The sequence below is a fragment of the Eumetopias jubatus genome, unplaced genomic scaffold (assembly GCF_037043125.1).
Source record: "Eumetopias jubatus isolate StellerSeaLion01/CBP00866 unplaced genomic scaffold, mEumJub1_p1.0 scaffold_10, whole genome shotgun sequence".
Classification (NCBI taxonomy): domain Eukaryota; kingdom Metazoa; phylum Chordata; class Mammalia; order Carnivora; family Otariidae; genus Eumetopias; species Eumetopias jubatus.
The window spans coordinates 36,185,246-36,211,258 of record NW_028274816.1 but is presented as its reverse complement, the minus strand read 5'-3'; the positions used below and the strand labels follow the sequence as shown (position 1 = coordinate 36,211,258).

The window sequence follows — 26,013 nt, the reverse complement described above, 5'->3', positions numbered from 1 at the left end:
ACCCCCATGGCCAGGCCCAGCCCCCAGAGATTCTGAAGCTGTCAGTCTGGGGCGGGGCCAGAGAATCTGCATTTCCAACAAGCTCCCAGGTGAGGCCGGTGCTGCTGGCCGGGGTTCCCCGCTATGAGAAAGTCTGCGGACCTGGGGCTGGTCTGCAGGAAACTTCCTTGACTCACGAGTGAGGTGCTTTGGACCTTTCTGGACCTCCGCCTGGCATGCTACGGAGGATACGCTAATGAAGCACACACTCGTTTGGAAGGAAGAAGAGGGGCTACCTAGACGGGGGTAGGGGAGGAGTTTTGCAACTTATCCAAGTATTCATTTGGACCCCTGGATTTAGATTTATGACTTGATTCCCTGGTGCTCTGCTGCCCCCTGGTGGTGGGCAATTCTGCACCCCCCTCGTCTGGGAGGTGCCCCTTGATTGCTGACTGAAGCCGGGGGACCTGCTCCAGGGGCCCCCAGGCCAGCCTCCTTGTACTTGCTCTTTCTTGGCAACTCATCTGCTATCAGTCATTTGTACTTCAGTACAAGTAAGTTCAAGTCCTTGATCGTCCCCTCCGGGGAGATTGCTCCTCAATCCCAGAGCTCATCACTGAAGGGCAGGAAGGCTCCCCCTTGGCTTTGTTTCATGGGCTGGAGAAGGAAGGGGCAGGGGTGTCTTTCCAGACCCCTGGAGAGCAACTCTCTCCTCTGAGCCTGGAATGTGGGGGAACCCGGCCGAGGTCCTGCCTCCCAGCTGCCCTGGGCTCCTGACCTGAAGGCGTGGGGTGTGGCTTCACATCTGCCCAATAAGACACCAACCTCCGATTCTGAGTGCTTACCCTGTGCTCAGCTTCACCGCTTTATCTTCCCGCGAGGCCCTCCAAGGTCAGAGTTTCCACTAATCCTTATCTCGTGGACTTGGCCATGCGGGTGCAGATAGGCTAGGAGGCTTGCTACCTTGACAACAGGTAAGCTGAAGGGTCAGGAAGGTGTCCAAGGGGACAGGCCAGGGGCCCGCTGGTCCTAGAAGGCTACAGACCTCAGAAGAGACAAGAGCTGAAGACGGTGTAGGGGTGCCTCGCGTCAAGGGCACCTGAAGCCAGGGAGGACAGATCCACCGAGGAGGGAAGGGACCCAGGGTCAGCTGTCAGAGGGGACAGCAGAAGAGCAGGAGGAGAGGCCGGGGAGGGAGGGAGACCGTGAGGGTGGAGATGGAGCTGCTGACGGGCAGACACCAGCTGGAAGTTGTGGTCTTTAAGGGAAAGCCACCATTTGCTCAAGCACGCAGCCGGCTGCAGGCCGTGGCCCGTCCGGTCCAAAGGGGGGCCAGGGGCGGAGCCGGAGGCGCCATCCCCGGGGGTGGACCCGAGCTCAGGTGCCTCTCCTGTCCTGCTTGAAGGCCAATTTGTGAGACACTTTGCAATTTGTATGTATCACATCCTGACCCCCAGAGCCCGGGAAGGTGCCTGATTTGGCAATAGGGTCTTTGTTGTTGTAATTAAGGATCTCGGGATGAGATCCTCTGGGTGGGCCCTAAACCCAAGGACAGGTGTCTTCCTAAAACACAGATAAGGAGCAAGACACGGTCAAGGGAGAGGCCGTGTGAAGACAGGCGGGGATTGGAGGAAGGGGCCACAGGCCCCGGGACACCTGGGGCCCCCGGGAGTCAGAAGAGGCAGGAAGGACCCTCTCCTAGAACCTTCAGAGGGAGGTGACCCTGTGACACTTGATTTGGACTTGTGGCCTGCAGAGGATGGGAGAGTATACTTCTGTTGTTTTAAGCTGTGTGGTTCGTGATCCTTTGTTACGGCGGCCATAGGAAACTCATATAACACGTATCAATATATTTACATACGGCTAACTACATAAATATATCTAGAGAGGGAGAGATAAAATAGTACCCTCCCCCGTGTATCTATCACCTGTCACGTAAAGGGAGAATGTACCATCTGTGTCCATGTTTCTCCAAGTGTGGCCCGAGGAAGACTTGCATCAAAACAGCCCGGGGACATTGTCCAAAATAACGATCCCAAGCCCACTCCCAGACCTATGGGATCGGACTCCCTGGGTAGGGGCCCCTGAATGGGCATTTTATTATTTTATTATTTTTTAGAAGATTTTATTTACTTCTTTGAGTGAGAGAAAGAGCATGAGCAGAGGGAGAGGGAGAAGCAGACTCCTCGCTGAGCAGGGAGCAGGAGGTGGGGCTCGATCCCAGGACCCGGACGGAGGTCACATCCTGAGCCGAAGGCAGACGCTTCACCGACTGAGCCCCCCAGGTGCCCCTAAGCGGGCATTTTAAACCCGCTTTCCAAGGATTCTGACGGACCTGGGGGTCTGGAAACCCATGGTCCCTGGACGTGGCCGTGAGAATGATTTGAGTGTAGGCAGGAGGAAGCTCATCACACAAGAGGGATCAGGAATGTGTCCAGGCAAAACAGGAGGGACAAGGGTGGACTGTTCTGGCTGAGGGAAGGTCACCAGCGTGCCTTCCTCGAGGCTGGTCTGTGCTATGGGCCCAGATGTCTGGGGTCACAGGGACCCAGCTCTGCCCCTGGGCGCAGTTGCTCTCGAGAAGGGCGGGGAGCACACAGAGGCTCTCGGGGGGCTGATGTGCGCACTTAGCACGCCTGCCCCCCCCCAGTGTTTCAGCAGCTGCTCTGTGTCACGCCGCTCCAGGATCTCCGGGCCCAGGAAAGTGGCCAAGGCCGACACCCCGGGAGCAGCTGGTAGGGTGGGCCGCACGGCCATCTGGAAGCCTCCAGCCTCAGGGAACACTTATGTAACTGGTTCCGAGGGGAAGTTTGGATGATGGGGTAGCTTGGAGCCAAGGACGAACGGAGTGTTCCACAGAACGGGCCAGGGGGCACCAGGCCTGACAAGGAGGACCCTCCCTTATTCCTCAAGCCCCTTGACCGCCACGAAGTGCTCCACGTCCTCAAGGACAGAAGCGCAGGAGAAGGCAATTTAAGCTCTGCGAGGGTGGAGCATCTGTGCGGCTTTGTCCCGCATGGTGCTCGGCTCAGGGCACGGCACACAGTCGGTGCTCGGTGACATCTGCGGGAGGCACGCTAGGACTACTCCCGGCGCAACCTTCCGCACGCTCCCCAGCGCTATGACTACCCGGACGATCGTCACCACGCCCCACACTGTTACTCCCACTACCTTCCCTGCGTCTCTGGGACTGTGACAGGTGGCAACAGCGGCCACTCCTCTCTCCCTACGAGTACTCCAGTTGTTACTGCTGCAGCTATGGATGCCGGTGTCACTCCGCCTCCTACGGCCCTACCACGCCGACCACCAGCGGTGCCGCCATCGATTCTGTGACCAGTGCCACTACAGCTACTACCCCGCTCTTCCTGCAGTTTCTCCTCGGATCGTTACTGTCGGAGGTCTCCCTCGTAGCATTCCTGCTACCATTCCCGCTCCTATCACTGTTTCGGCAAAGGCAGAAGGACTTTGTCCTCCCAGCTTCTTCAAGGAGGGACGGTCGCCTCTCGCGCCCGCTGGCTGCGTGCTGGGCTCCTGAGGTGGGAACCTGGCTCACAGCCCTGCACCCCCAGAAGCAGAAGCCGCCGGCGCAGGGCAGAGGGGGGCCCTTTCTCGCTGTCTGGGGGAGCGGCTCGGTCCCTCTCCCCGGAGCGCAGCTAGGGCTTCCCTAGAACATTCCCGAAGGTCACGGCCCCGAGGTGCCAGGCCCCGTCTCAGGCTCACGCTTTCCAAGCACCCAGCAATCTCGGGTCCCTCCCCCCGCAAACACGTGGTGCCTCGGAAGAGGTTTCCTCCAAGTGGCTCTTCCCACCCAGACCCTATCTCGTCGGGGCCAGGGATGAAACAAAACAGAGCTGTCTCCCGGCTTTGGAAGCCAGGGGAGGGAACGTCTCTCGCTTTTCGAAAGGCCCAAGAACTGCAGGAAAATGTCCACCACGTCAGGCTGTGGTTGGCTCTGCACGCTTCTTTGGGAGAAAGGAAGAAAACATAAAGAGGAAGTTAAAATGCCACAGTTACACTGAACTTTGGGAATTGAGACTGCAGTCGGCAGACCCGGAATGACGGGCTGGAGTACCGTGAGGGCCGAGCCTGGTGGACAGGGGTGAGGTGCCACCGACGGCCACCGCGTCCCTGCTCCCGGAGCCCCTCTCCTGACTCCCACCAGCCAGTTACTCTTGGGTGGGGGGGGGGGGGGGAGATGGAAACACGACCTCCATCGGCAGCATGGATTTCATGGAAAACATGTATATTTTCATGTGGTTCTTCCCTAATCACAGTATTAGCACGTGATCATCAAAGACTATTCGGGAAGTAGAGAAAAGTCAAAGACGACGATCTCCTGTTCACAGAGAACCCCTGCTAACCGTTAGCGAAGTTTTCTGTGTTCTTTCTACACGTTGTAAAGGAAAATAATACTCTACTGCAGATCACACTTCCTTTTTTAACTTATGATGACAAGGGTTTTTTTTTTTTTTCTCTCCCTCCCCGACCTAGAGTTACCTGGACTGACAGACATGACCATCGGTCCAGTTCATCTAACTAAGCCAGACCCGCTGGAGGCGGCTTTGACCCTATTTCCTCCACTCCCCAAACCCCGTGTACCCCGAGTCCTGTCGTGCTGCCACCCCAATCTCTCTCAACACACCCACTTCTCTGCACCCCCATGGCCGCCACCCCAAGTTGCCTGCTGCCCGGCTCAGACACAGAGGGGAGCACCTTAGAAATACTTGGCTTTGCCCTCTCCCCGGGGCTGGGCAATGGCCACCCCACTTGTTTTCTGGATTCCATCCCTGATGCCAACAATCCGCTTTCCACACTGTCGCTGGAACATGCTTTCAAAATGCAAATCTGATCATATCACCAAGCCTCCCCCCACTCCAAGACTGACGCTTCAATGTCTGTAGCTCATTGCTCCTGGGATCTAGCCCAGACTCCTCCTCCAGGAGGCTTCCCTGTCTGCACACACAAACGGCCCCCCGTGGCACCACGTGCCACCCACCACTGTGCTTGTAGGTGTCTGTGGGCCCGCCATCTGCCCTCCCCCGTCACGGTGCCTCTGGGAACCACTCTGTCCGTACAGAGAGCACACACTCTGAAAACGCACCGTGGATGGAACGAATGCCAACGCTCAGCAGGGTCCATAAACACAGTGTTTGTGTGGCGTTGTAATTCACATGGTGGGGGCATGGCTGCTTTCTTCAACCTTGCCTTCTCGGGAGAATTTGGGATTAGTGATCACCAAGCAACAGGTGATCACTCTTCATACCCACAAAATTTAGGTGTTGGCCACCCTAACTGCTGAGGATGGCATGATCACCCCGATTTTCTTATCAGGGAGACAGATCTGGTGCTTGGTCTAGTGGATTCTGGGGACACAGCTCAGCAGGAAGCGGAGACTGGAGACAGTGGTCCCCCGAATCCACGCTGGCTTCTGGGCGCTCCCTGCTCCTGGGAGTGGGAGGGTATCCGGCTTCCAAGGGGAGCCCCGCCGCGCTGTTCTTGCTCCTGGCTCGGTTTGGAGACACAGTTGTCTGTCCCATGACTACACCAATCACTGGCTGTCGTTATCAATGAGTGCGCTGCCTGGGGCCCCCATCTGTGCGTGCACGCACGCGTGTGTGCATGTGCGTGCGTGCACACCCACAGTTGACCCCACCTGGGGCCATTCTGAAAGACAGCTGCCGGGGCCGCCTGAGGCCACAGGTCCAGCCCAACAAGGAAACTGCTGGTCTCTTCCAGGTGGCCAGCCTCTAAGCCCCCTCTCCTTGGCTATACTTGGGGGCTAGGTCACGGGGCCTCCGGGGCCAGTGTCCGAAATGACACAGGAAGAGGCCACTGTGGGGTGACATGTGGAGAGTGTGAGGCTGTCCCAAGCCGGGACCCATCGCTGCCCCCATCTCAGGGTTTCCTGCTGCAATCAGGGTTAAAAAAAAATAATACTGCTCCTCTTACCAAGTGGCAGGTGGTGAGGTTTGTTACTCTGGCTTTTGGCAAAGCAACAGGAGGAAAAACAAACCCACACAGTCTGAAAGGAAAGGAGAGGGCCAAACAGTAAGATCTGGACCCAGTTCCGTCGCATCTGGGCCACAAATGGAGAGAATGATGAAGTGTTTCAGTCTCGAAACGATCGTCACTCTGCTCAACACCGCTGCCGTTAGAACGCTTGTCGAGCCCTCACCCAAGGCTCTGCGCACTATCAGTGTCTGTTCGAGAGACAAGACCAGGGAGGCTTAGCCTCACCATCCGGGGCTTACACGCCACGGAGCCGAGCCAGGCCACACCCAGATTCCCCAACCTGCAGGTCAACACCTGCTGTGCTCCCCGCTCCCAGGACGTCTGAGTGGCTCCGGCAGGTAGGAGACCAGAGTCGAGAGGGCAGGTTGAGGGTGGAGCCCTGGGCCCAGTGCCCCCTGCGCTGGGCACTAGTGGGCTCCATCTCCCTGTAGACGTCACCCCTCCTTCTTACAGGAAGGCGGGGGGTGGCAGCGTTCAGGTGCGAATCCCACGGCCGCCCCATCCCAGCCCCGAGACCACGGGCGAGGGAATTACACACTTGGAGCCTGTTTTCCCACCTATAAAAAGGGCTAATAGTACCCACTGCACACAGCTGCCGGGATACACGTTGCCCGCTTCCCTCCTCCCCTAGCTTTCCCTCTCCTGCACAACTATTCCCACCCAGAAGGCTTTGCAACTCCCACCCTGCCCTAGACCAGCAGGTCCCCCTCAGCACCGGCACCTCCGCCTTGGAGCCTCCTCATCCCTGTCTTGTGTCTGCTGGTCCTTGGAGGGCAGGGGCGGGTCTGTCTCACTGAACACGGGGCCGCTGGGGTCAACTCCAGGGCCCGGCACACAGGAGATGTTTTTGTTTCCACTGGAGCTGCGGGGACGAGGCAAGGGTATATGGGGCACCTGCAGCCTCTCGGACACTCTGAGCACCAGGATGCCCACCTGAGTGTGAGGATGTCCAGCAGGTAGGCTGAGAAAGTACAGATGTGCCTCCCCGCTGGGGACATCCGTGCCCGAGTGAGGGCTCCAGAATGCACTTGTTTTTGTTTTTGTCTTTTTTTAAGATTTTATTTATTTATTTGAGAGAGAGAGAATGAGAGAGAGCACATGAGAGGGGGGAGGGTCAGAGGGAGAAGCAGACTCCCCGCCGAGCAGGGAGCCGGATGCGGGACTCGATCCCGGGACTCCAAGATCATGACCTGAGCCGAAGGCAGACGCTCAACCGAGCCACCCAGGCGCCCTCCAGAATGCACCTGTGATGACAAGGATTCGGTGCCTTTTTTGGTGTCGTGCTTCATTATTGTATTCTGTAACTTCTTATTTTGGTATAATTTCAAACTTACAGAAAAGTTGCAAGAATAATAAAGGGAATTCCCGTGCACCCTTCGCCCAGATTCACCAGTTGTTTGCATTTGTCCCATAGTCGTAGCACTTTCTGTGTGTGTGCGTGTTTATTCACATCCCATTCGAGAGTGAAGGGCAGACACCGGTCCCTCCTGTTCCTAAATCCCTTACCCACAATAGCACGATCCACGTCGGGATGCCGAACGTCTCACGGGGACATTCGGCTGTCAGAGCATGACGGCGTCTTCAGTCTCCCGTGATCACCCAGCCCGAGGACCGGGTCGAGGGGCCCAGGGGCTCCGGGAGGCGCTCCGTGGCCGTCCCTGCCTCCGGGGCTCAGGGCCTAGTCCCCCTCGTCCTCATTTGGAACAGTCCTTCGGCCTGTCTTTGTCTTTCTTGACTTGTTGGTTCTGAAGAATGTGTTTCTTGTTTGGACCCACGAGTTGGGGAAACTAGGCCAGCCATTCTGAGCCAAGTTTGGAGGATTAAGTGCGTGATGAAGTTGATGCCCCCACATCCGGTCAGCACTCACTCCTGTCGTGTGGTTCTGATGGGTGGCGGTCACAAGCTCTTGGGCTCTTGGGTGAGGGTTGCATGGCCCCCCAGTGAGGGGCGTGCTCCTCACCTGACTGCTCCAGGCTGTGTGACCTGGGCTAAGTCGCCTACCCTCTCTGTGGCAAAGTCTCCTTACCCGTGAAATGGAGATAAAGACGGTACCCACCTCATGGGATTTTGTCGTGAGGACTGATGCGTTCTTATTTGTGAAGAGCTGGGAACCGTGGCCAGCGCGAACACGTGACACAGGGAGCTTTCTGGAACACACTGGCTGTCTGGTTTCACTCACTGGTTTCATCATGCACTCTGGTTTCATCTCCAAGCTGCAGCTGCGTCACCCCGCTTCTGGGGACAGTGGCTCAGTCACAGGGGATGTGTCGAGTCTCCCACTTCCTTCCCTCCGGGCTCCCCCTTTACTCACACGCACCTGCACGCACAGGCACGCGCCCCCGGGCGCCCACACGGGCCTGCACACCCCGGAAGGTAGAACCAGGCTGACGCTCACCCGCTCGCACACTCATCAGTTACTGGCATTGTGCTCATTGTCGCACCGCTCTTTTTACGACTCTTCGTGTATTACCGTAATGTTAGCAACCACATGTGCAGGGCTCTGCTATGATGAATCGGCAGCATGCACGTGGCCACGTGCTGTCGTAAGCACTCCCCACACACTCAGAATTCCCGTCACCACTGTATGAGGCAGGTGCTGTTCCTGCCCCCCTGGGACAGCCACGGAAGCAGGCACAGAGAGGTTAAGGTTAAGGAGCATGCCCAGGGTCACACAGCTAGAAGGGGCCATCCCGGGGCTCTAACCCACGGGCTACTAACTCTTCAGTCAGCACCCCCTCTGATGATGTTGGATGAAAAAGAGAGTGCTGATGGCACAAGCTTGGGACGTGGGGATAGCATCTTCAGAAGGCAGCGCGCTGAGCTTTGAGACAGTGAGGGAAATTGAGTCTCAGAGGGGTCATGCCGCGTGGGGGTGAAGCCCAGCTCTGGCACTTATCAGCCATGTGACGAGTCTCCGAGGCAGGGAGGTTCCCCACTGGGGCTGGGGGGGTGGGGGGGGAACTGAGGCTGAGCACACCCAACAAGGCAGGGGGGCCCGGGGACACAGCGCAGGTGTGTTGGTCCCTGGCAAGCCCGACTGCCACGTTCACAAAGGGCAGCTGGGTCTCTGGGGAGGCTTGGCCGGGATCTTGGTTCTGCGCCTTGCCTGCATTTCCTGGCCAGATGATGGAAGTCCAGCCTCAGCTTCTTCCTGGACAAATGGGCAGGGGGCTGTTGCGAGACCAGGTGGGGTGGGTTAGCAGGCTCGACTCAGAGAAGAGTAGCAGACAGGCCCTTTGTTTTGACCTTGCACCGTTTGCTCCCGTCCCCAAGTGAGCAGGGGAGGCCCTGGGAAGGAGTGGAGGGAGGGGGAGAAAGGTGGTCTGGTTCCAATTAAGCTGTTTATATGCGTCCTTGTCCAGTGACAAATGGCTGCAGTGACGGAGAATCGTGGTTTCAATTTTCCATTTGGGATCAGACGTCTCGTGGCGCTGCCAACCTCCTCCGGAAGTGGGCAGGTCATCCCAGCGGCCTTGGGAGCCAGCGAAGGTGGCTCTTGACCACGATGCGTGCTCCAGGTCCGGCCTGGGTCGGCCAGGGGAGGAGCACGGTCCTCGCAGTTCTCGGCCTGGGGCGCTCTGGGACCTGCCGGCTGTCTGTGCGCCGCTGCGCTCCCCCCACACCCCCGCATGACAAGACCACCTTATTTTTTGGGCAAAACCAAGTTAACACACGTCCACGCCCACCAGCAAATGCTTCCTTCTCAACTGACCCATTTGGCCAGGGCGGGCTGTTTCCAGGCCAACCCGAACAGGGAGGGTGGAGCGGGGCAGGCGGGTGGAACGGCCGGCTGGGCTCCTGGTAATTTCCATCTTGATTTTCAAAGCCCCACAGAAGGCGAAGGCGAGCCAGGGGCAACTGAGGCTGGAAGGAAGCTTGACAAGGGAGGCGCTCCACGGGGAAGGCGGCTGGGGTGGCCCCGGGGGCCTAGCAAGGCACTCAGCCTCACCGGGCCTCGGCTTGCTCGCCGGCAACGGGGACACCGGCACCTGCCTCGTAGGCCCGTGACGAGGAACACACGTGAGGAGGCACCCGAACCATCCACCATGAGTTTTCGAGGCACACGCTCAGGTTGCAAGAAAAGGCACACTTTTATTTCTCTATGGTGAACCTTGACCTTTAGCTCTCGAGCTTCCCACCTCCCCACCCCACCCCAATAGCTGACAAACTCAGAAGAAAACTGGCCATTCTGCAAAAAGCACCCTGGTTTTGTTTCTGATTTAAATCAGTTCATTCTGAGTGCCCTCTGACCCCTCCCTGAGCTCACACTCTTTGAGAAATGGAAGTCAGGGCCCATCTCTCCTCAGCCTAGAGCCCTCCCATCGCTCCCCAGTTCCTTGGACTGGAAGCCCAAGTCCTCCCCGAGGCCTGATGGCTGCCCTCACCCGCCCCTCTGTCACCTCTCCCTCCATGCTGCCCTCCTGGGTTCCCTGGGGCCAGGCACACTCCCTCTGACACCCTCTGGCTCCTCCCACACCTCCATCCTCCCTTTACAAAGACCTGACCTCACCTTCCCTGAGCACCCTGTTGAACGTATCAACCACCTCTGCCTCTGGCGCTCCCAGCCTCCTTTGTCTGGGTTCTTTTTCTCATAGCAGTTTTTACACCTGACACAGAAGATGGTTAACGTGCCCCCCTGTTTCCTGCTGGCCACCCCCCCACACACACTCCACCCCCACCCAAATGTAAGCTCCACGTGGGAGACCACGCATCTGTGTCTGTTTTGTCATTTGTGGTACTTCTAGGACCTAGAACAGTGCCTAACACACAGGAGGTGCTCAATAATCATCAGATGGATGGATGGATGGATGGATGGATGGATGGATGGATGGAAGGAGGGAAGGATAATGGATGGACAGAAGGAAGGAAGGATGGATGGTTGGTTCAGCCTATGGGCTGGGGAATCCTGCAAGTTCTGGAAGGAAGCAGGAGACAAGCCCATTCTACTCTCTGGCTTCCCAGACCGATCTGGGGGCTTCCTCCCCTCTTCCCCACCTGGCTTCAGCACAAGAGATGGGCAGAGGTGGCTGTTCCCAGTGCTCTGCACTCATTTAAACAGAAAAGGGATTTGTTATGAGAACAGTGAGGATACCACAGGATCTCGGGGAGGGCTGGAGGACCAGGTGGGAAGGTTCTGCATCCGGAAACAGCCTCCAAAATCACACCACAAAACTGGTCTGGTGGGACCCCCCCCTGCTGGGTGGCTGAGCGTGGGCATGCAGCCCCCGGGGTGGGAGCCTGGACTCTCCTGTCAGCCCCACACCCAAGGTTGCCAGATAAAACACAGGAGACCCAGTCCGATTGGAGTTGCAGATAAACGAATAATATTTTAGTAAAAGTAGGTTCCACACGGTATTTTATTGTTATTATTATATTTCATTTTCTTGAAAGCCGTCGTCCCTACCTACTGCTCCCAAAGCTCCCACTGTTGCTCTGAGAGAAGAACTCTGGACACCAACTTCCTTGAATCAGGGGCTCCTAGTTCCAAGTATCAGAGGCATGCCACTTGTGTGTACCCTAGCTGCAAGGGAGTCTGGGGAAGTGGGCGTCAGATGCTTTAAGCCTCTCCAGGAAGAGAGGGCTCCACCTCATGGGTTGGGGAGCCCTGCAGACGATGGCCGGCACCCAGCTTCAGGCTGCTCTCTGGTCATCTGGAGAGCTCAGGAAGGCAAAGAACCAGACTCTCCCCAGATCTTTTGTGCAGTCCCTGAGATGTGGCTTTTGAGATACAAGCATCCTTTCCTTCAATCAGTTTTCTCTGCCAGAGAGTTTTGCGTCTGTTTAGATATAATCTCCACTAAAAGGAACCAGGGCTCCTTGGAGAAGTGACTGATTCCAGGGTTGGGGAGAGGAAAGTACAGGATGAGCCAGGAAACATGTTGTGCCAGAGCTGATGGGGCTCATGTCAAAGGCGCTCAGAAGCAGCTGGCCCGGCTCCCTCTGCCCCAGTCTGGGAGGGGCGAGCGCTGAAACAGAAAATGTATACAGTGGTGTGATCCCCTGCATGATGCTAGAATCAGCCATACCAATGTGTGTGTGCAGGTATTAATGTATGGACATCATATACAAAGTATGTACAAATATATAACTTATTTATAAAACAGAAAATACAACATTTGTGTGTGTGAGTAAATGAAGAGGGGACGTGCCAGGGTTGTGCCAACTAATAAAGGTGGAAGGCAGAGGGTAATCAGAAAAGTTTCCATTTGACAACCACCCCAGAATACTTGTTTCAGGAGAGAATTATCAATGGAGCCAAAAACTAGTGAGTGAAGGTTTCATGGGTAATGGGATATTTACATAGCCTCAACCTTTGTCTCCCCCAAGATAAGTATTACAAAAAAAAAAAAAAAAGACCTTGGCAGTGGAGAAACGTGGCAGACACCACCTTTACCAAGTGATCAAAGCTGACATCCATGGCAAGATCACGAACAGACGGGTGCCTCCCACAACCCCCCCCCCCAGATAGGGACAGCACCACTTGTGGGAGATTCCTGCCCAGAATGTCTAACCAGAATCTCCTAATGAAGACACACCCAACAAACCCAATGGGAGGGACGCTCTACAAAATATTTGGCCAATAATCTTTATTTTTTTAAAAGATTTTATTTATTTATTTGACAGAGAGAGACACAGCGAGAGAGGGAACACAAGCAGGGGGAAAGGGAGAGGGGGAAGCAGGCTTCCCGCTGAGCAGGGAGCCCGATGCAGGGCTCGATCCCAGGACCCTGGGACCATGACCTGAGCCGAAGGCAGATGCTTAATGACTGAGCCACCCAGGCGCCCCTGGCCAATAATTTTAAAACATCACAAAAGGTGAAGATACAGGGAGGTGCTTGTCCAGAGTCAAGGATACTAAAAAGACATGGAGGCTGAAGAAGACTCGTGATTTGAGAGTTTCTGTTACTGCAGGGACATTCCTGGGACGGTGGGCGCAATCTGAGCAAGGTCTCTATCTGTAGATTTGGTCATAGAATGTACCCACTTTAATTTCCCAATTGAGATAAATATACCAGGATTTATGTAAGGAAATCTCTCCTTCTGAGTAAGAGAATGCCCTTATTCTGAGGAAATACACACAACTGTGTTTAGAGACAAAGAGGGTCTCGTGTCTGCAACTTCCTCTTAAAGAATTGAGAAAAAAAAAAGGATCCAGCAAATGCGGTCCATGTTAATTCACGTCTGGGGAATCCGAGCGGGGGCTATGTGGGAATTCTGGTAACATTCTTGAAACTTCTCCACAAGTCTGAAATTATGTAAAAGTAAAAAGCTATAAAACAAACAGAAAAGTCTGTCTAGAAATTTAAAAGCCCAAACTGACCCTCTGGGGCCTCCCTTCCCTGAGGTAGAAGCCAGGATGGTGGGGCCTGCTGCCAGAAGGCCCAGGGGAGGGTTTTAGAGGGGAAAAAACTGGGGAAGCACAACACATTTGTTAAAATAATGGTATTTGTTGCAGTAACAACTACTATGTATAAAGCTTTAATTATGTGCCAGGCTTCCAAACACTTTTTTAAAAAATGATGTTAAGGATGCCTAGGTGGCTCAGTTGGTTAAGCGTCTGTCTTCAGCTCGGGTTGTGATCTCAGGGTCCTGGGATCGAGCCCCATGTCAGGCTACCTGCTCAGCGGGGAGCCTGCTTCTCCCTCTCCCTCTGCAGCTCCCCCTGCTTGTGCTCTCTCTCTCTCTCTAATAAATAAACAAAATCTAAAAAAAAAAAAAATTATGTTAACGTGTTTAAGTCTCAGAACAACCCTATCATCATCCCCAGTTTACATTTGAGGAAACTGAGGTACAGAGAGGTTCAGTAACCTGTTCGAGGTCTCTCAGATCATAAGTGGTAGAGCCAGGATTGGAATCCAGACCCGCTGGCTCCAGGTTCCTCTCCTGCCCCTCAGAAGTGTCATATCAAAGGTTCAAGCCAAGACAAGCTGAGGAGGAAAAAGCGGATGGAGCAGAGACTGGACATCGAAGCCACACTACTCAGCGATCCCGGGAGCACGGCTCTGATGGAGAAGAGCTACATAGGGGCTCCAGCAAAATCCCAAAGAGGGAGCAGCAGTGCATCTACCAGCAAGGTGTCCAGAGAGATAAGATGCCCAGTAGCTACCGTCACTCAGCCTGCAGGATAGGTTTCTATCTGTTGGATTGGGTTGAATAGTGTCCCCCTAAATTCATGACCTCCTGGAACCCCCAAATGTGATCTTATTTTGAACTAGGGCCTGTGCAGATATAATTAGTTAGGGAGCTTGAGATGGAATCATCCTGGATTTAGGGTGGCCCTAAATCTATGACTGGGAGAAGGACATGTGAAGATGGGGCAGAGACTGGAGGGATGTGCTCACAAGCCAAGGAATGTCTGCAGCCACCAGAACCCGGAAGAGGCAAGGAAGGATTCTTCCCTAGAGCCTTTAGAGGGGGGTGCCGCCCTGCCCATATCTAGAGTGCAGATTAATGGCCCCTAGAACTGTGAAAGAATAAACTTCAGTTGTTTAAGCTGCCAGATTTGTGGCCATTTGTTACGGTGGCCCCAAGAACTTAATGCACCTGTGATAAATTCCCAGGAGGGCTGCCCCTTGCTCGCTCAAGGCCTCTTCCCTCCTTCTCCCTCAGTAAGACCCCCTTTCCAGGAGGAGCTACATTGTGCATGGTTAAAAATACACATATCTCCAAACTCCTTTACAGCTGGGAGTGGCTGTGGAACCCAATCCAGACCAATGGGGGTATAAGTTGAGATTTATTGGCCAAGACATCTGGGAAAACTATTTCTAAGTCACAGACTCGGGGGTTCTGCTTCCAGTAATGGCAGAAGGGCTACAGTCCAACCAACCATCCTATACATGGAGACCATAACCTCCAAAAAAATGTAAAATACAACTCCCTGATGCTTATCAAGAGAAGCAGACAGGTGGAGATGTAGGAGTCAACGTTTGGAGGAAAGGAGATAGCACCGCATGAGTCTCATACATTTTTCAACTTTTTGCCTGAAGACAGGCCCAGCCAGCACCATGCAGTGTTGGCTAAATGTCTGCTAAGAGCCTGAAGTCTTAAAGAACCAGAAGGCATAGCATCTAGAAAGGAGAGGGGAAACCCCAGAAAGGAGAGAGCCGCAGGAGGGGAGCATCCAAGTCTCTCGCTGACCCGTGAACCAGGCATGCAGAGAGCAGACTCCAAGCAGAGCAGCAAAGACCAACAAAACCTGAATGATTTCAGCTGCCAGACATTGCAGTGGGGCAGTGTCCAGAATTTGAGTCCAGACAAGTTAATTTCCTGCTCAAAGAATAACCATCTAGTCTCCATGATGCATTAACACAATGTCCAAGATACAATCTGAAATTACTAGACATACAAAGAAATGTTTTTACAATGTCCATAGTCAAGAGAAGGGGTCAGCAAATGATGCTTTGCAGGCTGGCCATCTGCTTTTAAAAATGAAGTTTTATGGGCGCCTAGGTGGTTCTGTTGGTTCAGTGTCCGACTCTTGGTTTCAGCTCAGGGCATGAACTCAGGGTCGTGAGATGGAGCCCTGTGTCGGTCTCCATGCTGGGTGTGGAGCCTCCGTAAGATTCTCACTCTCCCTCTCCCTCTGCCCCCCGCCACTTGCACTCTCTCAAGAAAAAAATTAAATTTTACTGGAACACACTCACGCTTATCCATTTATGCCTATCTATGGCTGCCTTCAAACCACAAACACTTGGTTGAGGCTTCATGAGAGAGATGCTATGGCTCATGATCCTAAAATATTTACTGGTTGGGTCCTTTAAGAAAAAGTGTGTCGACTCCGGCTCAAGAGAAAAGGCAATCAATGGTGAGTGATCCCACAATGACCCAGACATAGGAATTAGCTGACGTATCTATGCTGAAGTCATAAAGGAAAATATCTTCAAAATAAATGGAAAAAAAAGAAATTTCATGGAGAATTAGAAAATTAGGAAAAGAACCAGATGGGCATTCTAGGATGGAAAAATATCATATCTGAAATAAAAGGGACCAAATCAGCTGCAGGAGGAAAAGCCTGCAGATCTGGGGTGGGGGTGGCAGGAGAGGCCCCCCCCCCAATGCCCTGCGGGGAGCTGCCAACAGGGTCATTTCCGTGGACTTGACCATGTACTTGTCAGAAACCAGTGTGAACCAGACATCAGTTATTATCCAATGTCTGTGATTTTTGCAATCCAGCTGCATAAGTGCTCGTGCAATATTTTTAAATCCACATTTTCAAAGCCTAGGTATACACATTACAGAGAAAAGCTATCTCCACCACCAACGGAAAGAACATAAGTGGGGTGCTGAGAACACAAAGGCTGAAGCATTGATGGTGAGACGTAAAGGTCAGCCAAGCCCCTGTACCTCCCCCCATGGCTACAGCAGCTTGGGACACACGGGAACATATGACGGCAATCACCAAAAGAGGCTGATGTCCCCCCCTCCCCAGGTTCAGATGTGGAAGCCCTAACTCCTAACATGACGATATTTGGAGACAGGACCTCTAAGGAGTTAATTAAGGTTCAACGGGGGTCACAAGGGTGAGGCCTTGACCCAGTAGGACTAGGGGTGCTTGCCCAGAGCCCAGGACTCAGGGAGAAGGTGGCCGTCTGCAAGCAAGGAGTGAGGCCTCGGGAGAGACCGACCCTGCTGCCACCTTGATCTTGGACTTCCAGCCTCTAGAACTGGGAGGGAGTAAATCTCTGTTGTGGAAGCCGCCAGGTCTGAGCTGCTTTGTTGTGGGCACCCGAGCAGACTCCTCGCTGACACACACGGTATGTTCTCGGGGGCCAGCAGCATGCACGTCACTAGGAGCTCATGAGAGATGCAGACTCCAGTGCCCCAGCCCAGAGTCGCTGGACCAGAATCTGTATTTTTTCTTTTTTTTTTAGAGAGAGAGGGAGAGAGAGCGTGTGTGAGCAGGGGAGGGGCAGATAGGGAGAAAATCTCAAGCTGACTCCATGTCCAGCACAGAGTCTGACGCAGGGCTCGATCTCACAACCCTAAGATCGTGACCTGAGCCAACATCAAGAGTCAGATGCTCAACTGACTGAGCCACCTGGGCGCCCCCAGAATCTGCATTTTGACAAGCTCCCCGCCCCCACCCCATCCATACGTAGTCTGCACACATTAAGCGACATCTCTTCATCTCTTCCTGCTTATCGGATGGAGGTTTCCCCAAGGCGCCAGAAAATACTGCAGGGGTTGGCATCTCCCTGCCTCAGCATGACGTTCCTGATAGAAGTTCCGAAAGTAAAACAGCCAAGAGTCTTCGAGGGGGGTTTTAAACGTTTTATTTCACAAACTGTTCAGATTTGTCCAAAAAAAGATACATCACAGAAACACTTTAGAAATCAAACCAGTTTTATTGAAATAACAGCAACGTGGTCCCTGTTCATGCAAAGCACACACACACACACACAAATTTACAATAAACTTTTGTACATAGGAAGTAGTAAAATACATCATTTTTCATAGAAAAAAGCACACATGTAAGCTGCGGGCTGAGTGAGCCTACAGACAATATAAAAAACCAGAACGTGATGGGGCAGAAATCTGAAGGAAACAAGAACTTTTCATTTTGGGGGCGGGAGACCCAGAAACAGTGTTGGCCTGATTTGTCATCTTTCTATGTGGGTTACATGCCGATGGCACGATGGGTCCTGTTAACACACAAAATGAGAGGTGGTCTCTAATCACAGGGGGTTAGACTTTGCAGCCTTGTTTCCATTTTCAGAAGAAAAATGGTTCCAGTTGCAAAATGTTGGTAAGTGTGGAGAGGAGAGCGAGTTCTGGCTCTGGGTGAGGACTGCCGATCCCATGAGACCAGCCAGTTACTGAGGCATCCAGCAACCGGGGGACTCGAGTCGAACGTGATGGGGTCCGCTCACACCAGACGTTTCAGATTCTCCCTTGGGAAGGATGCTTCCGGGAAGAGCCCCTGGATAGTCACGAATTCTAAAAACCCCAACCCTGCAGTCCCAACAAAGCCACAGACCACAAAAGGCTGGTGGCAGAGCAGGGGCTGAGGAAGTAAGCGTCCAGCAGCACAACACCTAGGATCCAGAAGTTTCCAAGTACTCAGATCTTTGGGCTGTCATGAGACACATAACTGACAGGCTGACCAAATTCTTGTGCTCTGACATTTAGGGCTGAATCGTCAAAACCTATGAATTACTACAAGCCCACAGTGCACGAAGGAAAAACAGCTCTGCTAAGTTCAGCTCCGTTGAGCTAAGGGTAGCATTGCTCTTACCCAATTCCTAAAGGTGGAGGAAGCAAGCTATTTACCTCCAGTGTGTGCACGAGGGAGGGATACTCTCGGCAACACATCAAGCTTACTTCCCCAGGTAGACTTCCTTGTCTGGACCATCTTGGTTTTGCTTTGTTTGGTTTGGTTTTTTTTTTTTTTTTTTTTTTTTTAAACCCTCTGCTAGTTCCTTTGCCTTTGAAATATCTTGACGGAGGGTGAAATCAAATGTAAACCCGGCGTTCACAAAAGTGAGAGATCAGCCAGCCTCGTGGCGGAGGGTAGAATTTTACCTTCTGCAAAGCAATGCTATTTACAAAAAGTTATTTTATTTCACTGTGGGTTTCTGGTCTGGGCTCATGAAGAACTTTTATAAACTGGGACCCAGAGAGCACCGCGCTCCTCGGAGCCCGAGGAGGATTTGGCAAGAATTGTTCCACAAAAACAGGAAGAGAAATCCTTCTAGAGTGTTACCATCTCTTGCTATTGCACCGCAGGCTGGTTTCATAACCACAAACTGTTCTTCTTCCCAGAGCTGCTAACCTGGGTGAGGAATGTACTCAGTAATCCATTCCTCCCACTGCTAAAAACTAGGTCATCCGATGCATGGGGACTCTGCGGATTTCATTGTCGCTTTTTAAGAGCAGCAACAAAACAGCCCTCCTTCGGCTGTTTGTAGACACCTCAGTGGAACCAACAGACACTAAGAGTTGAGAAAAAAAAAGGGGCGGGGGGAGGGTGTTGCCAACAGAACTGCTTGCAAAGCAAAGACCCTGGTGGGGAAGGTGATGCATAAACCAGTCTGGGCTGGGCCAGGAGCCGCACGGGGAGGGGGCAAAGAAAGGATGCTGGTTCATTTGTCCTCAAGGAGACCAAAGGTCACGGCAGCAAACAGACGGGCCACGTGGACAAAGGGAAGACAAAGACAAGATAAATCTCTGGAGTTACTGTGGAACTCTAAATAAACCAGCACTGCTGTCTACAGAACCAGCCTGCTGGAGGCGGGGTGCTGGCAAGGGAGGGGGCGGGGCAGGGCCCGGGCCTCACTGCCCCAGCCCCCTGGTTCCAGCCCATGTGTCTGACCAGCAAACATTACACCCATTTTTCTCCATTGGTAGGGATGGACTGTGTTTTCAAAGTTTTTAAATAACCACCTTCTACTCCATTCCTGAAACTCGCCTTGCAGGCGCTCACTCTACCTCTTCCCGCCCCTGCGTGCCTCCCCCGGCGTGAGCTCCAAATCCCCGCCATCTCCGAGGGCCTGGAACCCTCTCCCCGCCGCCCACCGAGAAGCACCAGGGAGGAACGCCTTGGTAACTGTCCGTGCAGAGTGGGCGCACAAACGGAGACCCTCGGCCTCAGCAGGACCAGTCACCAGCTGTCCGGCCGGGACGCTGTTTCTCCATGTGGTTCGAGACAAAGGCACAAAGGGTGTGACACCGAACGCCATTCAAAGGAAGTTTCCTGCCTCTCTATATCCCCAGCCCACCCACCCCCCCAAATGACAAAAATAAAAAGCAAAACCCTGAAGCCCTCTTGAAGACGCATGCCCCCTTCTCCCCGGCGCTGGAAATTCACTGCCTGACAGCAAAGATCCGGAAGGCCTTTCCGTCTTGAGGGGTCCTCAAGCTGAAAAAGAAGGCAGAGGGCACATTACTGAAAGATCAGAAGGGTCTTCTACAGAACTGGCTCTGGGAAGGGAGAGCGGGGTGCCCCCTGTCCCCGAGGTGGGAGAATCGTGGCCGAGGGACAGAGGGACACCTCCCCGTGGCTGCTGGAAACACAGCTCCTGTCCCCGGGGCCAGGAAGAGCCGGCAAATTCCATTCTCTTTGCAAACGGGCCTGGGTCTGAATCTGGGTCAGGCTGGGCTGTGAAGTTCTTTTCTTTGAGCTCCATCTGGGTTTCGCCGGCCCCAGTCCGTCTGAACCAAGTGCACCCTCCGAGGCCTCTGCTTGGCATTGGCTACCACCTGTCGACCTCCACGGGGGCCATCTGGCTGACTGGCTGAGCCGCGGTTAACTGAAACAGCACACGCCGACGGGGCCAGGACACCGCGCCGAGCACCGCGCAAAGCACTGTGTACACGCCTTTTCACCTTCGTCGTGTGGTGGGTGCCATCCGTGACCTCGTTTTGCAGGTGAGAAAACAGCAGCAGTAGAAAGCAAGGACTTACTACCCAAGGTCACACAGCTACCGAAGGTCACACAGCTGGTAACAGTCATTCTCTCAAGGCAGGAGTTAAGGCCTTCGGCTAACTGAGGGCTTTAAAAAAAAAAAAATAGCTCTACTGATGGGGCACCTGGGTGGGTCGGTCGAGTGGCCAACTCTCAATTTCGGCTCAGGTCATGATCTCAGGGTTGTGGGAGCGAGCCCTGTGTCAGGCTCCGCACCGAGCATGGAGTCTGCTTGAGATTCTCTCTCGCTCCCTCTGCCCCTCCCCACCCCAGCGCGTGCACACTCGATACATAAATACATAAATAAAAATTAAGAAACCCCAGCTCTACTGAGGTATAACATGCCATGAAATTCACCCTTTTTAAACTGTACGATCCAGTGATTTTTAGTGATTTTATAGGGTTGTTCAGTCACCTCCTCAAACCAGTTTTAGATGATTAGAATCACCCCCAAAAGACTGTTCACGCCCAGTTTTAATCCATTCCCCTCCCACCGGCCCCGGCAACTTCTGTCCGTGCAGATCAGCCTGTCCTGGACATTTCACGTGAATGGGATCATACGATACGCAGCCTGAGCGCCTGGCTTCTTCCGCTCAGCAGGATGGTTCTGAGGCTTATCCCATTTGGCAGCGTGATCCGTACTTCCTTCCTTTTTATGGCTGAATAATATGCCATCACAGGGACAGCCCACGTTTTCTTTAGTCCTTCCCCAGCTGATGGATATATAGATTCTCTCCACTTTGGGCATCTATGAAAAATGCTGCTGGGAACGTTTGTGGGCACACGCTTGTAGGGACACGTTCTTCTTTTGGATATATAGTGGCACCGCTGGGTCCATAGGTGAAACACATGTTCGCCTTTTTAAAAAGCTGCCCAACTGTTTTCCAAAGTAGCTGCCCCATCTTATCTCCCCACCAGCCACAAGCGAGGGGCTTGTGGGGGCTCTGCATCTTCGCCAGCCCCCGTTGTGAGGCTCACAGCTTGCGGTACACAAAGAGCCTCCCCATGCTTTGTATTCAGCAGCACAGTATCCTATTATTTTTAAAGTATTCCAACAGAGCTAACTGGGTCCCTATTCATGGAGCTCTAGTAGCTCCTAAGATTTTGCTATTGCAAACAATGCTACAGAGCGCAGTCTTGTCCTTGGGACTTTCCACACACATATGAGAGCACCTGCAGATCGGCCCCAAGGAGTGGTATGGCTGGATCACAGGACACACGCGTTTGTGATCTGGACAGCTTGCCAGACTGCCCTCCACGAGGGCCCCACCAATGGACAAGTCCTATCAACAGCACGTGAGGCAGGCAGGGCAGCCCACGAGCTCGCCAGCCCGGCGTGGTATCCAGCTTTTGGAGCTCAGCCATTCAAGAGCGGGGCATGGCATCCACACAAAGTTTTCACTTGCATTTTGCTCATTATGAATGAGTTTGAGCATAAGATTAACAGCCGAGCCTTGATTTAAGCATGATTTCCTGTAAGAGTCTCCCCTCCAGCTGAAACTGCCGGACCAGACAGATGGCCTTTGCCCTCTCAGACGGCTCGGGAAGGGTAGCAATCCTTGGGAAGCAGGCTGCTTGGAATTCCTGGTTGTTTTCCCCCTCTCCCCACGGCAGCTCCGTGCTTCTGGCTACCCTGGGACTGAACTTTTGAAACGTGTATCAGATGGGAGCACTTGGCGAGATGGGGCCGTGAGCAAGAGCCAGGCGTCCAGACAGAGCAGAATGCTGGGCCGCCGGCCTCTGCACCCACAGCTCCCCACCAGACCGCGGTCGGAGGGAGTGGCCGTGCCAGGGCTGGGGTTACCCCGACTGCCCTGCTGGTTTCTGGAAAGCTCAAGTTCCAGGGCCCTCCTCAGGCCTTTGGGTTGCAAGATTTCCCCAGATTCTCTGCCTGAATGAACAGTCTGGGAGAGCCACCCAGAGCCGCAAGGTTCTCGTCTACTCCTCACGGTGGGCAAGCCACACTGGGGAAAATACCAAGGTTTGTGTCTTTGACTTACTACTGTAAATTCTAGAGACGAGGCAGTGGCTTCTCCCCATCACAGGGCCTCAAATAACCCAGGGATGAGATGGCCAGTCAGGCTGTCATCCGGACAAATGCCCCAAGGTACCTATGAAGCATCCCCACTGAGCAGCCCATCCACCTCAGAGGCAAAAAGCAGACCCTGCAGAACGGGGTGAATATTTCTTAACACATCAGACCAGCGTGCTGACACCACCGAGGGTGTCGATGTGACAAGTGTCAGTCTCATCCACTGTGTCAGGCGGAGAATTCCTCTGGGATTGGGCTACTCGAAAAGGCCTTCGGGTGGGTCCCCATTTGTTTGTACCTCAAACGCAGACTGAGCCCCCGTCCTGCTGGCCGAGTCGGCGGCTGTGCGTGTTTGACGAAGAGTGGGTGTGATTGATAAACTGTAAGCCAGCCTTCCCACCCGCCATTCCTAAGCCTCGCCCTCTGGTCCCAACTCTCTCCTTGGGTTGGTTGTAACTATCACACACAGAAGAAGGGAGTGTCCGTTGGCATGGCATTTCTGGGCAATTTCCATAAAAGGCATTAAACCATTTTAATAAAGGGTTTAAATAATTTTCATAAAAAGTTTTGAAAAAAATCATTCAATGAGTTCTGAACCAATTTCTGAACTCAGCAATTTGTCTGTCATTCAACCGGTGTGCAGCTGAGCACCTACTATGTGCTGGGCGCTGGGCTGTGTGTTGGGGACATGGGGTTAACAGAACTGATGAGGTTCTTGCTTTCACGGACCTTAGACTGGGGGTGAGAGATAGCAGCTAAATATGGGTAAGAGATCATCTCAGAGAGTGACAGGTCCTGGTAGTAAAACCACACAGGGAAAGGGGACTGGGTCAGGGCAGGGGTGAGGGATGCAGAATAATGGGACCAGAGTAATGGGACCGGGGCAGGGCAGGGGTGAGGGATGCAGAGTCATGGGACCAGAGCAGGGCAGGGGTGAGGGATGCAGTCATGGGACCAGAGTCATGGGACCAGAGCAGGGCAGGGGTGAGGGATGCAGAGTCATGGGACCAGAGTAATGGGGCCAGAGCAGGGCAGGGGTGAGGGATGCAGTCATAGGACCAGAGTAATGGGACCAGAGCAGGGCAGGGGTGAGGGATGCAGAGTCATGGAACCAGAGTAATGGGACTGGAGCACGGCAGCGGTGAGGGATGCAAGGTGATGGGATCAGGGTCATGGGACCGGAGCAGGGTGGGGGTGAGGGATGCAGTCAAGGGACCAGAGTAATGGGACTGGAGCAGGGCAGGGGTGAGGGATGCAGAGTCATGGGACCAGAGTAATGGGACCAGAGCAGGGCAGGGGTGAGGGATGTGGGGTGAGGGATGCAGGGTGATGGGACCAGGGTCACGGGACCGGAGCAGGGCAGGGGTGAGGGATGCAGTCATGGGACCAGAGTAATGGGACCGGAGCAGGGCAGGGGTGAGGGATGCAGGGTGATGGGACCAGAGTCATGGAACTGGAGCAGGGCAGGGGTGAGGGATGCAAGGTGATGGGACCAGAACAGCATGGGGAGGCAGCAGCTGTGTGTCAGGCTAATGACCAGGGGACCCCCCACCTAGCAGCTGGGGGTGGGGGATTCAGGGTCAGGTGACAATGGGTGCAAAGGCCCCGGTCTCAGCAAGTCCCCGGAACGGAGAGGAGAGCCAGTGAAGGGTCTCAGGGAGGGACAACACATCGAGAGGGTGGTGGGACGGGGAAGGATTGTATCCACTGTGACCTTGCACGGTGAGGGAAGGGGCTTTCATTCTTGCTGCCAAAGAAACCGCGGGGGGCAGATCTAACCCGGAGCAAGCTCACTGCCCCGTGGAGAGAGACCGTCCGGCGCTGTGACCAATCTACTAAAAGGAAGTTATCTTAAGAAACTGTTGGGAAAGTACACGGGCTTGTGCAAAGATGTTCTCTGCTGTGTTGTTTATCTCAGCAAAGCAAAAGACAAACAAAAAACCTAGGCCGGATGTCTGTCAACAGATGTGTGTCTGTCCACACAAGGGAAGAAGATGCAGCCACTGAAACATTGGTGTGGCTACCTGGGTCGTGGCCTGGGAGCACGTTCAAGTGGTTACTGACTGGAAAAACCAGTTAACCTAACAATACACAGAGTCTGGTCCCTTTTGGGTAAAAACAAAAACAAGAAAGAAGGTGTTGGTGAACAGAAAAAAATCTGGAAGGAAACACACCAGAATGTTGACACTGGGTGTGGGATTTTCAGTGATCGTAATCTCCTGAAATTATCTTCTTGAAGTTTCTTAAAATTAAGATTTTAATCTCTTAAAATTAATTTCTTAAAATTATTTTAAAATTAAAATTATTTATTGAGGTCTCCCAAAGTTTAAAAAGAAAAGGATAGAAGGGAGGGAGAGAGAGCCCCACACGGAAGACCCTCGCAGAGCTGGGGAGAACCAGCCCTGGCCACGAGTCCCCAAGGGGGCCCCTCCAGCTAACTCCGAGCGCGCAGGGCGCTCATCTGTTGGGGCTGAGCTGTGACAAGGGCGCTCTGGGAAACGTCCAGTGTCTGCAGCCTCAGGGGGTCACGACTCAGCCCTGGTGAGTGGTTCGCGGCAGGAATGCACCCCTGGGAGCCGGCAGCTCTGCCCCCCCCTTGCCCGCCAGATGCCACCTAGGTCCTCATGTAATCTCACCCCGTGCACCCCTCGAGGCCACCCCTTGAGATCTCTAAGGGTCTTGCCGCTTACAGAAAGGGAACCAAGGCTCTGAGAGATGATGCGATTTGCCCCAAATCGAACACCTTTTTCCAGGTGCAGCTGGGATGTGGACCCAGGTGTGTCGAGGCCCCTAACCATGAGCCTGAGCAGTCAGGCTGCAGCTGTGCCATCTCCGAGGGCGACATCGGCCCACCCCAGGTCCCGGAGGGAAAGGGGACGTTGCAGGCCCGCAAGGAGCAGCAAACATTGGACTGCATCCGGAGCTGCCAGTGAAGGTCACTCAGGGAGGGACTGATGGCCCTTTGGCACCAGACCACCCACACTGCAATGACAGTACGGCACGGAGCTCCCAGCGCGGGGCGGCCTGTCCCAGGAAGGACCTTGGGGTTGCCCACGAGCTAGCGGCTCGCTCCAACGGAGTCACGGAACCCAGCGTCCAAAAGACTGCAGGAAAGGAACCCTTCACTGCCCTCCTGGCTTTTTAAGTGTGCGATTTCTTTTTAATTAAGAAATATCATTTCTAGGGGCGCCTGGGTGGCTCAGTCGTTGAGCGGCTGCCTTTGGCTCAGGCCATGGTCCCGGGGTCCTGAGATCGAGCCCCGCATCAGGCTCCCTGCTCGGCGGAAAGCCTGCTTCTCCCTCTCCCACTCCCCCTGCTTGTGTTCCCTCTCTCGCTGTGTCCTTCTGTGAAATAAATAAAATCTTTAAAAAAAAAAAAAGAAATATCATTTCTACATATACGTGTTCATATACGTACTGATATGTATATACGTATGCGTGTATAGATGTTTGTGTGTTGCGTAGGTATTTTGTTTGTTTCGAAGATTCGGACCTTGTTCTCCCAGAGTCTCATCTGTTTGCTGATCTTCCAGGAGAATTCAAGAGTCAGACGCGGCTTCAGATCTTATCTGTAGGACCTTGGTTAG

General features: G+C 53.8%; 1 protein-coding gene across 5 annotated transcripts in view; it reads right to left on the bottom strand.

Annotated features, from left to right (window-relative positions):
- Positions 1-26,013, bottom strand: part of CRISPLD2 (cysteine rich secretory protein LCCL domain containing 2) — a 124,126-nt gene that overhangs the window by 33,221 nt on the left and 64,892 nt on the right. For 2 of the 5 annotated variants that reach the window (XM_028093632.2, XM_028093626.2), the window contains exon 15: positions 19,856-20,483. The exons of 1 other annotated variant lie outside the window; for it this stretch is intronic. In XM_028093632.2, coding sequence (XP_027949433.1) covers positions 20,237-20,483 — 247 coding nt within the window. In that variant the 3' untranslated portion in view covers positions 19,856-20,236. 2 more of the 5 variants (XM_028093641.2, XM_028093646.2) reach the window with 2 other exon arrangements.